The 16,184-nt window shown below is 37.9% G+C and overlaps 1 protein-coding gene across 6 annotated transcripts in view; it reads right to left on the bottom strand.

Moving 5' to 3' along the window:
- Positions 1-16,184, bottom strand: part of LOC103041533 (echinoderm microtubule-associated protein-like 4) — a 105,345-nt gene that overhangs the window by 11,923 nt on the left and 77,238 nt on the right. For all 6 annotated transcript variants that reach the window (XM_049481719.1, XM_049481717.1, XM_049481718.1 and 3 more), the window contains 10 exons: positions 15,736-15,846; positions 13,929-14,024; positions 13,469-13,603; positions 11,342-11,477; positions 8,997-9,148; positions 7,547-7,672; positions 5,969-6,100; positions 5,590-5,657; positions 5,390-5,478; positions 5,169-5,266 (listed from right to left, as the gene is read on the bottom strand). In XM_049481719.1, coding sequence (XP_049337676.1) covers positions 5,169-5,266; positions 5,390-5,478; positions 5,590-5,657; positions 5,969-6,100; positions 7,547-7,672; positions 8,997-9,148; positions 11,342-11,477; positions 13,469-13,603; positions 13,929-14,024; positions 15,736-15,846 — 1,143 coding nt within the window. The remainder of the gene's footprint in view (positions 1-5,168; positions 5,267-5,389; positions 5,479-5,589; positions 5,658-5,968; positions 6,101-7,546; positions 7,673-8,996; positions 9,149-11,341; positions 11,478-13,468; positions 13,604-13,928; positions 14,025-15,735; positions 15,847-16,184) is intronic.

Below are 16,184 nucleotides of genomic sequence, written 5' to 3'. Positions count from 1 at the left end.
ACAGCTGATAATTACCACTGATAATAGAAGTTAGTTATTGACTAGTTTGCTTGGCAATCGTTGTATTTCATCACATAACTGAAAGGGGTTTCTGCACGGAGCAAAAATGTCAAAATATGGAAAGGCTTCACTTAAACATTATTTTAAACGAATATCTTGCCTAAACCATCACATCAGATACTTCTGAGTAACTTCTGTTAAAAGTGTAGTGAAGTGTTAAAAATATCATGTCATCTGCTTATCAGCTCAGTTTTATTGTAGTAAATACAGTCAGCGCTGTTGGTCAAGGAAACAAACAGCATTTTCATGTAAACTGTGGCTAAAAACATCTTGATGCTACTTCCCTAAAACCTAAACTAAAAGCTGCGGCTGATGATGAAAAAGCTTATTTTAAACTGTTTAGGTGTGGTTGATGATTGGGTGTTTTCTGTGCTCAGTAATCCGATTTGATTACAAGACATCAGAGCCACCCACACTATAACTGTTTTACCATTAGAGAACATTATTACAGAACAAATTTAACTCAAGTTTTATGCATCTGGCACCTACTATCAGGACTCGCTTAAACTTATGTCACCATGCCATGAGAATGCTAGCCAGTGTTCAACCTCACTCACAAGATAAATAATGCTTATCTGATGTACTCATTTTTATATTAAGAAAAAGAGACAGAGACACATTCTTGCTAATGTATTCCGAAAGAAGAGATATGCAGAGAAGTAAAATTTAGAATTTCATGGCCTTATTTATTTTGTGCAGTTTTAATATTTAATTTTAATTGTCTTAACTTTTATACACGTAGCTGTCATGTTCCTTTTCAGTTTCTTAAAGGTGTCCTTTCGCTAAAATGCACTTTTTCTTTTTCTTTGTGAAATACAATAGTTGTATATGATGCTGCACATGAAACTGTTCCTCCAGCTCCATTGTCTGCAGTAGCTAGTAAAAGAAAATATTCAGAAAACAAGTCGATCAGGAAAAGTACCCATGTCTACGTCAACCTGTGAATTAGTATTTATGGCCTCGACACCGTCTCACCATCAGACAGGATCTAACAGCGCTAGGTAAAGCATGGCTGTTCATTCCTGTGTTATTTGTGCAAATAACTCATCAGTGTTTTATGCTTTTCAGAGCTTTTCAGAGCTAAGGAAAAATGGTTAGAATTTGTCTATGGAACACCACAAGTGAAGTACAATTAGGATAGGTAGGTATATTTTTTAAAACAGTTCTGTTTACAACCCAGGGTTTTGTCCCAACTGTCTGAGAGCTGAAGTGAATTTTTACTTTCTAGACCTGGACTACCCACCTCTGTGTGACTACACAGGTTTAAATAGGATCTCCGGTGGATTTTCACGTTTTACAGAGACTCTAAGACTAGGTCAGTGCCTGAACTGCACTTAGCAGAGCATTACACATGTTGTAAAGTAACATATGACATTGCAAAGACTGTTATTAGTGTAAAAATGTCTTTATTTTAAAACTCCTCCATGTGACTACAGCACTGTTATACCAGATCACCGGAGCAATTTTTGTCACAAAAAACAGCTCACATGGCATTCATTCATACTCTATATCATCCCAATATCTCTGTTTTAGGCCTGTAAGAGGTTTCCCAGCTCTGAAGTGGAGCCTCTCTTTCTCTCCATATAGTTCAGGGAGGGAACCTCAATTTGCCTCTCTTGGCATACTGCTAGAGTCATTTGGAGTCAACAGGCTTCCCTCCCATATACACACATGCAGATTCGAGCACTCTCACACACTGAGAGGAATGTCTGTAACATCTTGCCAAGCCTGGGGCCAGACACTCTACAGCTGCTGGACTCACACAAACACAAATGTGCACACAGTCATTTATACACACATCCACAGACAGCAGAAGAATCAAACTGTATGTACCGGTATGTAACATAACAATATTCTGAGATATACTGCTACAACACCCCACTGCAAAACAATTATATAGCCAGTTGTTCAAGAGAACATCGCAACATCTTGCTGTGTCGTCATTTCCCCTGTCTGGCTCCCATCTCTCTCTCTCTAACACACACATACACAAACAGGGTCTTTCCTCTGAGACAACACATTTTATTATGCAGCTGTGCATTCCCTTCCAGTCCCCTGCATACGTACAATGTACGCACAGTTTGATGTGTGTACATAGCTGCTGCTTTGCCTGCTCAGTCACGGCCTCTGTGGTGGATTAGCCAAATTCACATTCAGGATTCTTCTTGATTGAGCTGAGCTAAACATATACACACAGCCACATCCATATTTAAACTAGAAGAGATCTAATGTCTATACAACATGATTGTAACTACAGTGTTTTGCTGGTAATCCAAATCACTGGTCCTCAGTATTGTGTAAAATGTAGACAGTAGTGTATAAAATGTATCAACACCAATATTTAAAGACAACACTGTTTTAAATAAACTTGTCATTAAAGGAGAATTCTGGTATGAAATGGACTTGCAGTGTAGTGAAACATAGTACAAACTTTTGTTTTGTTCTGAAATATGCTAGCATTGTAAGCATGTTGGGAGCATTGGCTAAAAGCACTGCATTTCAGAATGCTGGGGAAAAATAGAGGTGGGCTATTCGACAAAAGTTTGTACTTGTTATCGTGTTTTACTACACCTCAAGTCCATTTCACACCAGATATAATGCTTGAATGCTGTAAAAATTTCAATTCTCCAATTTTCCCTTTTATACACAGGATCAATAAAAAAAACTAAACTCCAGTTAAAAGCTACAGCAGCTTGAAAGGGACAGAATCCGCATACAACAATTTAACCACCCAGGTTCTTCAACAGTCCAAGCTTAATGTGAGAGCTGCTGGACACCAACTGCAAATCACCACAAAACCATCCAGACCATCCAGTTAGTCCAGACCTCAATCTAACTCTGAAACCTGAAAAGAACTTTAACAGTTTCTCAAAGTCAATTGAGTTGGGTTGGCAATTAAGTTTGGCCACGGGCCAGATATTTTCCAAGCCATTACATGGAGGCCACAAAAAAAATCTATTTTGGAAAATTACGTGTCATAAGATGGAGTGCTACAGAAGGTTGTTGAACCCAATTGCAGAACAGTTGATCTCAAAGCAGGTAAACCCAAGAAGAAAGGAAAAAATAGATAAACACACCGCTCCTCACGTGGGATCGAACCCGTGTCATCAGGGTCGCGGTCCTATACACTACCACTGCCCCGGCTAGTGAATTGTATTATAGTCCCAGTATATTGTATAGTATATTGTATTATAGTGAATTGGGAGATAGGGAGCCCAAGTACGGGTGGAAAAACGAGAACGGGCGGAAATTAAAGTCTGAGAGACGGGAGCAAATCATTTTTTTTATTATCGTTCATTATAGTTCAAATCTCACAGGCCAGATGTTTCATGCTTGCGGGTCATATCTGACGTGTTACAGTATGTTACATATTTCTGCACCTTAATCTCACCAAACACTTTTAGATTGTACTGTGTCGATACTGCACTGCCCTGTCTGTTTAACTGTCTCATGTCTGCTGTATTTATTGTATTTATAGTAGTGTTCTAGTTCTATGTTGCACAATTCTTTGCACGTTTGCACTATATTGTATCATAGTCCCATGTTGCACAATAGTTCTGGAGGAATTTAAAAGTTTCGCTGTGTACATGTGTACTCAGAAAGAAAGACAATAAAGCCTTATGAATTAACTTGAAATAAGTGTTTAGAGTGTTTAGCAGCCTGATTGAGACCTATTCACACAGACTGAAAGCCAAATTCTAATTAACCTGTGTGGTGGCCAATCCACATCCAGGCAAGTTCTGAACCTGAGCCTGGACCTGGCCACCTCTGGCCAGATTCTCTAACCCCCCTTTTGATCAAACAAAGAAGCAGGATTAGAGAGAGAGAGAATGACTAACAGAAAGAAAGCGAGAAAAATAAAGAAAGATTGAAAGCTCGAGAGGTTGGCTTGAGGAGGGAAAAGAAAACAGGGGTGGAATTCATAGCGTCTCAGTAGGTTCCAGTCCAGTGAGACCTGCAACAGGTCACAGTCAGTCCAGCGTCACACTCCATAAACACTCACCTCTCCACTGCCTCTACTGATCTCTTCACTTCATACAGACAAGAGCTCTGATATTACGCTGCTTCAGAGACCACTAAGCATGGCCTAAATGTATGGCTTAGATCTAACATACCAACACTGACCTCAACACCACCACTATATTTAACATTTGGTTCTCTTGATCCTTCACGAGAGGAATAAGAATCTGACTCTGTCTTTCTCTCAGACTCACACACCACATGCACAGATCCGCATTAAGAAGTCAGACATTACAATACTCGTGAGGGAAATTAAGCCTTGCACAGCTAAAGTTCCCCACAGCCAGGGACAAAGAAAACACTCATATAAAGGCTCTTTCAGACAGACCTCAAGCTAAGAGTTATGATATTAAGAAACTTATTTTTGTCCTGCTTTTTAAAGAAAAAAACTATAACAAAACTACAATTTAAACAATTTGCTGAACACTTTTTAACACCCCAGCAGACAAGCCGACAAAGCACAAAAAGTTTACTTAGAAAGCTGTGTTACTCTACCATACTTTAATTTACCATACTTAAGCAGCACTATTCTAATCATAAATGTACTACAGCAAAGCTACTTGATCGATAGAGATGGATCGATCCGTTTTTCTTTGTTTGTGGCCAAGTTCAATCGACTTTAAAACTGCTCCAACGGTGACCTACACATCAGTAGTGCAGTGGTAATCTTAGCTCACGATTCTGATCAGCTAAGAAATATCAGCCAATTGTTTTTTTTAGCTGAAAATCGGCTGATACTAATACATAGCAGTTTGATTTTTCAATCTCTACTCAACAGTGCAATTCTAATCAAACATTTACCACACAACAAATGCCAACCAGTCATTTAACAAACAAACAAATGCTAAGGCTATCTAACCTAATGTAAATATTCTATCAATCTTTCAAGGCAGGTTAACATGTGGGGCTGCTGCCACTGCTTAAATCCTAGCGTTAGAGGAAACACTGCAATATGACTTGAAATAAATGTGTCCATGTTAAACATTACAAATGTTTAGTCATATTTAACAATCATTTCAGCTGCATTTGGCTGATTTAATTCATTCATAAACTTCAACACACACATTAGCCATTAGCGAGAAACTCACAGTGCATTTCCCGTATCTGCTGTACTTGCGTCCTTTATCCGACACTGTGTAGAGGTAAATGAAGTTATCATGTGATCCCACTGCCAGCAGTGTGCCATCTGAGAGAGACAACAGAAAGAGGAGAGAGAAAAGGGAGGGGAGTTTATGAGCATACTATTACCCCTACTACACTCCGAACCAATCACACACTCATACACTCACAGATTTACTCATACACTCACCTACAGTGTAGCGCATTACCGACAGCTGCTCGTTCCCGTCTGTGTGAATGGCCACCAGGTCCCTAGTCTCAGCATCCAGAGCATACCACCTGCAGAAACACACAAAAACACGAATGGCTTGCACCAGAACTGAACGAAATCACAAGCAAATAAAAAAAAAAAAAGAAAAAATATTAAGAAAAAAAATGACAGTGACTTACTTCCCTGAGTGAGTACCAATGGCAACCACAGCACCGCTAGGATGGAAGTCTGCACAGTGACCATGCTCCTGTGTGATTAAAAAAAAAAAGTCATTATCATCATCAACTACTGCAAAATAATCACCAAGATTATTTAAAAATTCCAGATTCTATCAATTAGGTGTGGAGCTACTTTGAACCTGGATAACAGGGCAAAATATGCCCCATATTACTGGATCTTGAATGGAGGTGGGCTATTTAACAAAGGTTAGTACTCTTTATCACGTTTTACTACACCGGAGTTCTCCTTTAAGCTGACATATACAAACATTTTATGTTGCATAGTGTGTTAGGTATGCCACTAGGTATGTTGATATGTGGGAGGTGTGCTGGCTCTTACATCCAGCAATCTGGTCCATTCCAGCGAGTGGTCCACTGAATTCCACAGACACACTTGCCTGTCCTGGGCACAGGTGAGGAATAGGTCCTTAAACGGGTGAGTGGCCAGACCCCACAGCTCATCTGTGTGACCCTGCGGTGCAAAAAAAAAAAAAAAAACACAGGAAAAAGAGATAATGTTATTTAGAATCTTCATGTTTGTATTTCTTTGTGAAACGAATAACAAATAGATCCTCAAGGCTTAAGTAAATCCCTGTGTATGAAGATACGAAACCCATTATCACAGAATTTTAATCTGAACACTACAAAAGGCTTGCATATGGCTTACATAACTTAAATGTGAGTAAAAACGAGAGTATGTATACACATTTAAAGCAACAGGAAGGGGTAGGAGCAAGAGTTGGCTCGCATTGAAAGAGTGTGTGGAATGCTTTCTCCAGTCTGTTTACACTGGGACAGAAGGCTGGAAAAAATCTGCACGAGTTAAAGGGTGGCCAGAGAGCTCTGGAAAATCACAATCCACTCCAGGCCGGATATGACACAACTGAGGTCACTACTGATTTGTGGGCTGTAAAGTATGACATATTAGCAGGTGAAATAATCTTAAAATAATATTTCTACATATTTAACTTCTGTCATGCAGAAATAATCACACTGCGTTCTCGTTGTTTTACATAAAGCAGTAGTATCTTAACACTTTACAAATATGACAAGCAACACATCTAAAAGTGAGCTCTATTTTGTAATATCTGTACAACAATCTCACTATTAGAAATATAAGCTGCATTATTTACATTTAGAAGTTTTAAAAGACATCTCATTTTATTAGGTATTTCAGTTTATATTCTAAAATCTAGCCAATAGGGGTGTAACCATCTCAGTACAGGGGCAAGGTTTAGTGCTGTGGTTGTAGGCACTAGGATGCAGGCTAAGATCAGCACAGCAGCGCCAATATTACATGTTATAGCATAACCTCTCGAGTGTATTATTGTGATTATACCACAGTTCCATTATCACTGTTTATTAAAAGAGTTTGAATTAAAGAGGATGAGCAAATACTATCTGTTTGGTTATAAACAATCTGTTTGATTAAAATAGTTCCATTACTGCTCTGTTTGTAGCTGCGCTGTTTGGTTGGTAAGCGCTGCATCGTTGCTAGGTTACCTGTATGTGGCGGAGTAATACATGGAGAGCTTTGGTTAAAGTGCAATACTGGCTGATAACGGCACTCATAAAACACCTCTCAGCCAATCACATTGAAGGGTCAGAACTAACTGTGTTATAATAACTGATTACCCAATATAGAGATAGAAAATATCTAATTTTTTGTGCACATATTTAGAAGTAGAGTCAGACACTTCGACATATTTACCACACACTCCAAGTTAAGTATCAAAAAGAAGATTTCTTTAGACCTTTCGGTACTCTATAGTACAGCAACATTTCAGACGGTGCTTTTTTGGTAATGAATTTCGTAATTAACTAGGGAAAAAAAAAAAAAAAAACTGGGATAATCTTATTTTTTTCCCCTGCTGTACTACACTCATTACACTGTAATGCACGGAGATAAATGTCTTACCTGCACCTCTACTTGAAACCCATCATTAAAGGTTCCCCTCAGGACAAAATTGCGCGATGTGCCCACAAGAAACTGCTCCCCCTTACCCTCAGCCACGGCTCGGATTGTTCCATACTGATCTGGAACCTAGAGAAAAGAAAAGAAAAAAAAAAGGAGGAGGATTAACAAGGGTTCTTAATGATTTCTGCTTAAAGACCAGCCATTGGCTTTAAAAGCTAAATGTAGAATGAAAGGGGGATCAGAAGACCACATGTTCAATTGGAGACTGTGTGAGGGTTTTATTATGTGGTGGGTATGTGTGAGTGTGAAAGAACAGAGACATGTGGTTAGAAATTGTAGAGCCCGTTCTTACTGGTGAAGATGTTAATGAGCTTTGCCAGTAAATTTATTCAGGTTTCCAGTCTCTTAGATTATGCACGTTTGTTGTGTTTCTATGTAGCTGTTTGTGTATTTATGCATGGGTTTATACATTTGTGTGTGTGTGGGGGTCAGAGTAGACAATATGGCCAAAATTCTGGTAGGCACCTTCGCTTCTCCGTGTTGGTGTTTGGGATCAAGTCCCTATCTAAGTGGAGTTTTCATGTTCTGTCCATGTCTGCATGGGATTTCTACAGGGACTCGGTATGTTTCATACAGCACAAAGTGTGAATGTGTTTGTTCATCTCACCTTATTTACAGAATGTAAGTGTACTGGATTAGTCCTTAAGATAAAAATAGCTCATTTAAAAAGTGTAGTTTTTGCGTTTGTAGATCTGTTACAAACAGTTTAACTATTTATATGCTTCAATTTAATATTTAGATAAATTAGATATGTTTCTAAAACAAAATGTTAAAATACAACTTATGAAATTGTTGTTACATCAGGGTTTTAATCTTAAAATATTAAATCATGTGCCCCCAATAATAAAAAAAAACATGAATGAGCTGCTCACTGAATTTGGCATCAATATTCAAAAATAGGTTGGGCTCTATCTTAATGTAAGTTTATTAATTCATTTCAGTGTATATGGCATACATCTGATTATAAACATCATACAATCCACAAATGGATGACTGTACCTTTAAACGTCTGAAAACAAATGAATCAATTAATGTCAATTAATGCAATGTGCCCTGAAATAAATATCGTCGCTGTCCAATGAAAAACATGCATCTTCATAACAGCAACTTTACAGGTGAGAGATAAAACGTTATTAACTTTCAATGGAAGCCAATGTAAAAACAGTTTATTTCAGATACTTTTGGAGAATGTCTATTGGTCCATTCATCAAGAAATTTTGACACAGTGTAAGAGACATTTTGTGGGTTCAAATTATGTAGTAAACTAAAAATGATCAAAAATGGAGATACTTGTCTTTCATAGGACAGTGACGATATACAGTATACTGAGTTTCAATTACTTAGTCCAGCCTAAAGGGACCTGTATGTGTGGAGGGGTTCTCTATCCTACCTCTATGTCTCGCTCTGGGTTAAGGTCATGGTCCCACAGGATGATCTTGTGGTCTTTGCCTCCTCCTGTCAGCAGTGTGCCATTCCTCATCTGACATAGCGTGAACACACTGCCGTCATGGGCCTTGATCTGACGAGTGATCTGAAATGCTCCTATGGGAGGGATGAGAGCGAGAGGGATGGAGAGAATATTACAGGAGATTTCTTAGGCAGTTAAAATGTTTGTAGTTTCAGTCTAATGTAAATATTCAACAGTATAAGTACAGCTTAAAGTGAGAGAGGCAGTTACACCATGGAGGAAACGTTAAATGGTACTGGCGAGGGAGACTAAATACAGGCTGACAATGAGAAAAGCAGCCTACATGGAGAGAAATCAGAGAAGGAACAGAGGGAAAAAAAGCAGACAGAAAATACAAAAGAAAGATGGAGACTGCTCAGGCAGTGATTTCTGGGAAGAGAATACCACAAATACTTCTCATGGCTAATGTGGTTTGGCACTGACATGCTCTTAGCTCTTAGTCTTGCCAGTAGGGATCTCTGAGGGGGTAGCGAGGGCGAGTGTAGATGCTTGCGTTTGTGTGTGTGTCTGTGTGAAACTTAGCAAATCTACATTCTCAACATTCTTCTCAATTATCACTCCCTCTCTATAATAACACTAAAACCACTTACAGAAACACATCACCCAAGCAGAAAATACCTGACCATGTCATCCACTTTTTACACACACACAAACATACGGGTCACACACAAACAACAGTCAGGATGTAAGGTAGACAGAGGGTGGTCTTGGGTACTTATACACAGAGAAAGCAAAGAGAAAATCTCCATCACTGAGTGAACCTGAAATCCATTGCAGACTGTTGTGAGCTGGTCTATGTGGCAGAGCGCAGACAGATTTTAATATAGAGTACAGTTACACTTTGCAGGATTTGCATAGTCACACACAGACACACACATAGACACACATCTTTTGTATAACACAAAAGATGACTGATATTTAAACAAATAATTTTCAACCAGTACAGGGCTTGTAATTGCCTTAACTAGGATTGCAGGATGCAGAATTTTATATTTTTAACATATCATACTAATGTGTAATATCTGAGCATGTATATATTACACATTATTATTGTATGTTAAAAAATATAAAATTGTAATTGTAATTTAAAAAAAAACATTTTTTGCTGTAACACTGTAAATGTCCCCAGTGTGGGACTCAAAGCTCTGGAAAAGAAGATACCACTTTAAAAATTAAGAGTTTCTTTGATTTTACTAAACTGAAAACCTCTGAAACATAATCAAGAGGAAGATGGATGATCACAAGCAATCAAACCAAGCTGAACGGTTTGAATTTTTACACCAGGAGTAAAGGCATAAAATTATCCAAAGCAGTGTGTAAGACTGGTGGAGAAGAACATGCCAAGATGCACAAAAACTGTTCCACCAAATATTGACTTCTGAACTATTTCTGAACTATTTATTATGTACTATTATTTGAGGTCTGAAAGCTCTGCATCTTTTTTGCTATTTCAGCAATTTCTCATTTTCTGCAAATAAATGCTCTAAATGACAATATTCTTATTTGAAATATGGGTAAAATGATTTCTGCATTTTATAGAATAAAACAACAATGTTCATTTTACTCAAACATGTACATATAAATAGCAAAATCAGAGAAACTGATTCAGAAACTGAAGTGGTCTCTTGATTTTTTTCCCAGAGCGCTATGTCATACCGTGATTTTTTTTCTGAAACTATTATCATATCATAAACATTCTGTTGCAACCCTAGCATTGACCCTAATGCAAACAGTACAAACACATGCATGAACACACATAAAAGAGTTTGCACATGTTATTGAATTGTATCTGGTCAAGTCTGCAACAACATTAATACTAGAGCAAAAATATTGAAGATGCTGATTCAGGGTCCCATGACCGGGAATGCAGGTTGTACTTTTGCCCTGTAGGTGTCACTGTGCTAAAGAGGAGGATAATGGAGGTTAAATAATTGATTAGTGTTTAAGAACTGCCAACATTCATCACACCGGCTTTGATGATCCAGTTCTGCAGCATGTCACTGAAAACTATTATCACTTTTAGAGAAAAGACAGAGAGCTGCCAGTGCACTCACACCCACATATAATCCCATGCTCAAGTAAACAACTCGGTTCATCAGCCCGTGTGTTCTTCATATTTCTCAGACAAAAGTTGCAGCATGACAATGCTGGAGGGAGCAAGCATGACTAAAGGGTTGTGTAAGAGAAAGAAAATGTGTGTTGGGGAGAGGGCAAGAAGAGAAAAGAGTGAGAATGATAATGAGAGTGAGAGAGTGAGACAGTCTTACCTTTAGGTCCTTTGCCTGGGGCTGGTTCCACTGTGCTGCGGGTCCAGATCAGCAAGACACCTCCCGAGTCTCCCGTCAGGATGTCTCCATTATTGAGGAAGGCCAAACACTGGACGAACTTGGGCTTCTCATATTTCTAACACACAAACACACAATACACAGGGTCATGATGGGTTTCTCCCATATATTTAGCCTAATCTACCAGATGAATAGGAAGCTGTGTGATATTTGAGTAATAAGTACTCTTTAAAACCTGAGCCACCAATTTAGCAGTCTTTTAAACTGACAAAAGAAACATCGTTCTTACATAGCAAGGTCTCTATAGACCTGAACCAACAATGGGGCCTTTCCCAAAGACTTTAAATAAAAAAAAAATTATATTGAAATATTAGGCCAAATGCAGAATAATGAATTTTCCAGTTTTTCATTCATTTTGCTGCATTTTAAAAATTGACTAAAGGTATTTTCTTTGCTTTTTCCAGTCAATCAATCACAAAAGCATTTTATTATTAACATGTATTGAACATATAACATTTTTAACATTTTTTAACCAACTAAGGCACATTAATAAGATTCATGGAGGCCCCACTTCACATCTTACAGATCTTGACTTTAAAGATCTACTAGTGCCAGCTACTATAGGGTGTAAACAGGGGCCTTGTGGACTGAATGTCTCAGAGGATCTGTCAGGTCTGTTGTGATTTTATATTAAGCAGGTTCTAGTAGGTGGCATTAATGTTATGAACATTCACTGCTAAAAACCTGTTCTGTGGATGGTTTCTGTAGAGGTGTGCCTGAAGAGATCTATAATAAATCATGTCTGATAAGAAAAGTAAAGTGAAATAAATCTGGATATAAGTGAAAAGTGTCTACTAAGTGCTAAACTGGAGCTTGAGAATGTCTGTTAGTGTGTGGGTTGCTGAGGCCTGGCTCCCTCAGGGCTTTCTTATGAGCTCTCATACCCTGCTCCTCTCCTACTGCGTGTCACAGAGTTCAGAACGAGATTAATCGCAAGAATTGCAATCATTTCAAAATATCAGGGCATCTGCAGCTGGCTCTCCAGCTCTGCAGATGGATACTCTCATGCTAACAGACACAGTTCTAGACCAGCAACCCGTACAAGAGCTCGGTAAAGATATTGCAATTTCTCTGAGAGAAAAAGAATCATAGGCAAAATTCCTTCTTTAGACAAGTGAGACACCAATAACTCCAATAACTCCAATGTCAGTATATACATTTTTAATTAGATTTAATTATTAATTGGTCTTTCATTTACATATACAAGAAGAAAAAAATATGTGGAAATATTTACAAACTTCAAATTTAATTGGTTTAATATAGACAAACTTATAAGCAAAACATTTCCTGGCCAGTAATGGGCCCTATCTTAGGGATCTTTAGGCATTTACAGGAACAGCAGTGATATTTTATTTTATTTTTTTTATCATTTATGTAAAAGTTGGGTTTTTGCTGCTGTGCATCCCTGTGTGTGTGTTATGAGTGGCAGTGTATGAGCAGCGTGCTTGGCGCACCTGTGTAGCAAAGATAGATATGGACATGTGGCGGTTGACTGTTGTCAGGGTTTTAATCAGTCAGTGGTGCACCTGTGTTTTTCACTACCAAGATAGCAATACGCCAGAAATTTACCTGAACACACACAACACGCCCTTGCACAGGATGTAAGATGTAAGGCTCTATTTCTTTCCTAGCCAGTAACTTATAATCAGGATAATTTTATTAAAAAAAAAAGATACATTTGGCTAAATGGTTAATTGTTCTTTAAATTAGATTATGCAAACGTAAATGAACAAAAAACGAGCGAAATCTTATTTATCTAGTCTAAAAGGCTTACATAACAGTTTGTAAGAGTAAATTACTTTGTCGCGAGCAGTGGCTTCTCCGAAACTATGACAGTTGAAACTGCTTGTCTGAGGCTGGCTCTCTCTTTATGCAGATTAATGGTTTAATTTAGTTTAGTTTAGTTTAATATTATTAATTGTTTAGTTAAACTGTCCAAAAAATATTGAGGGAAATGCTTTGCCACGTTCTTTAATGTATTAAAAAAAAGCATGAATCTGCATAGTGTGCAGTTGCGACAAGTGTAGTTATGTGTGTTTGTGTCCTCACCCCGAAGATGCCCTGTTTGCGAGCCAGAGAGTTGCCACTCCACGTCCAGAAAAAGATGTGGGATTTGCCACAGGTGACGATGGTATTGGCGTCAGTGGGGTGGAACTCAACCGCTAAGACCACTTCATTGGTTGTCTGAGAGAATGAGAAAGAGAGAGATACATATTACACACAGCACTGAAGAGAATGGGCTAAACTTGGAGCCGGGTTGGGCAGAGGAAGGGAGGAAGGAAGAGACTAATTGAAGTGGATGAATGGGTGAGGGGAAAAGGTCATGTTGATGTCACACAGCAACATGAGAGCGGCAGAATAACAAGGAAACCACGGGTAAAGCCTTGGAGAAAAAAAAGGTACTGGGAAGAGTAAGGGCAAGATGACACCCATCGAGGTTTTCAATGAATACATATGAGAAGTAGCTGCAGGGTGCAGACTAATACACAGGCAGTATAAAATATCATACCTTAATCTCAGCAATTTTCGACTTCTTCTGCCAGTCCCAGACAGTCAGCATGTGCTCATTGGAGTCGTCAATCACGCTGAGGTGTGTGCCGGAGTCCTGAATATGCACAAAGCACACATCAGACGCAATTTGTTTTGGACTTCACTCTCACTCTCCTTACTGACAAATGTCTGCCCTAAACCAGACTATAAAAATCCACACACTGCTGAGGGTTTGGTATGTCTAAACATCACCAGGCATTAGTGTATTAATGATTATGATGCGAGTCTTCACTGTAAAGATAATCAAGTATTTTCAGCTTTTTTTAGCACCAAAAGCTGTAAATGTAAATTTTACTAAAAATATACCAGTATTTTTTATATACCACTAATGAGACGTAACCATTTTTGTTTTTGTGAAAGTGGTTAGTAGCATTATTTTAATTTTACTACTTCTGTGAAGAATTCAGCAAAAAGCAGTAAAAACATTACAAAAAAGTTAAGCATGTTCCACTTGAAACTGTTAAAAGTATTATACATTTACAACAATAACAACAGCATTCTCAACATTCAAATTCTTGCTCTCTGTGTCAAAATCTGACTGTTTTTTTTTTTTCAAAACTCGCCAGCACATATTTGAAGGAAAAGCTAAGTTTTAGGAATTCTATAGAAAAGCAAAGAATGAAACTGCTGTAGTGTAGTGGGAAACATCACTACCTTTCCCATGATAGGTTGATTTCACATACAGAAAATCACACAATGTTATAACACCAGGAAGAGTGCTTGGCCATGACTTCTAATGCTCTAGATAAATCAGTTAGTCATATGCCAAATATGTAATTATGTATGAAAAATAAAAAAATCACAGCAGAAGTGCAACTAGTATTAAATGCAGTCATGTGCTCAGAGATAACTCCTTTTTAATAAATGTGACAGCTTAAAAAATCTGCGAGGTAGCAATTTAATTGGGTTTCTAAAAAAAAAAACTAAATAATAAAAAAAAATAATAATAATCATTTAAATGGAGTGGCTATTTTAGCCCAATCCAGTCCCAACTCTTTCTTTTTACTCTGTGATCAGAATTCCCTGTAAAAATTATTTCACCTCAGCAGAAAACAAACATACACACACAGATATTTTCAGTGATTGATGTGATTCACTGCAGAGTTTTATTAAAACTGGATGCTGAAAGCTGAAGTCAGCTCATTATACTATTAGATATTGAACCTACAGTAAAACAGAAATTAAAAAAGTAACAACAATAATGTGAACTGGTTAATGTATTTTACTTCTGAATGCATAGGTTACATATTTTATCTTAAAAGTGTGCCTGTGTAATTTACAAACCCAAACCCAAAGGTCAGATCAGTATCAGTTAATAGTCTTAACAGTTGTGGTAATTCTTTCTATCTTTTTTTAGTTCCCTTTCCATCATTTTTACTCTAGAAGAGTAAAAGGTTGAACTTTTTAAACTTACAATACTAATCCTGAAGTATTGTCAAATGCAGGGAATCTTAATGTGTAAGCAGAGACGTGTATCCTAGCTTTAAAATGAAATCAGGTATGTGGTTAAAAAAGAAAGATAAAGAATGATAATATCTGCCTGATTAGAATCTCTATAAGGCATTTTACACCTCCATGCCACCAGTGCACTATGGCCCACAGGCCTAGTTTACACACATCACACACAAACAGGTCTAGACTATAACTAGACAAACAGAACTGTGTCTAGAAGCTAAAGTTATATGTGCTCTTTGCAGATTGATCATGTGTAGAAGCTTAGAGTTTAAAAACCCACAAATATGAAGGGATGATGAACAAAAACTCACAGCTTTAGAAAAGGCAAGAGACCCCACTCCTCTCTCAAAGGTGCCCAGACCAATGACCTGCAGTGTGGTCAGAGTGACGGAGTCCCACACTCTTACATGTGGCTGCAGTGGCTGTGAGAGAGAGAAAAAGTGAGAGTGAGAAAGAGAAAATGGGAATTAATCAGTGTCCGGTCAACGTTTTCAGTTTCAGGTGATGGGTGTGCAGAACTGCAATCACATGCTTCCATGTTCAGATGGTCTAAGTAAAAGAAGTAAAAAGAAAAATATTTTAAAAAACTATAACCAGTGCAGTGGGAGTTGGAGGAGGCTGCTAATTGTAAGCTTTGTTTGGTATACTTGTGTAACTCTTCACTATAATACTGTGAGTATGGAGTTACTTTTTTAAAATGGGAAGGAAGCTAGAGTAGTCAAAGGTATACAAAAATAAAGGTGGTTTTCACAACTGAAAG

The sequence above is a fragment of the Astyanax mexicanus genome, chromosome 7 (assembly GCF_023375975.1).
Source record: "Astyanax mexicanus isolate ESR-SI-001 chromosome 7, AstMex3_surface, whole genome shotgun sequence".
In the NCBI taxonomy this organism is placed as follows: Eukaryota; Metazoa; Chordata; class Actinopteri; order Characiformes; family Acestrorhamphidae; genus Astyanax; species Astyanax mexicanus.
This window is presented reverse-complemented; position numbering and strand designations above follow the sequence as displayed.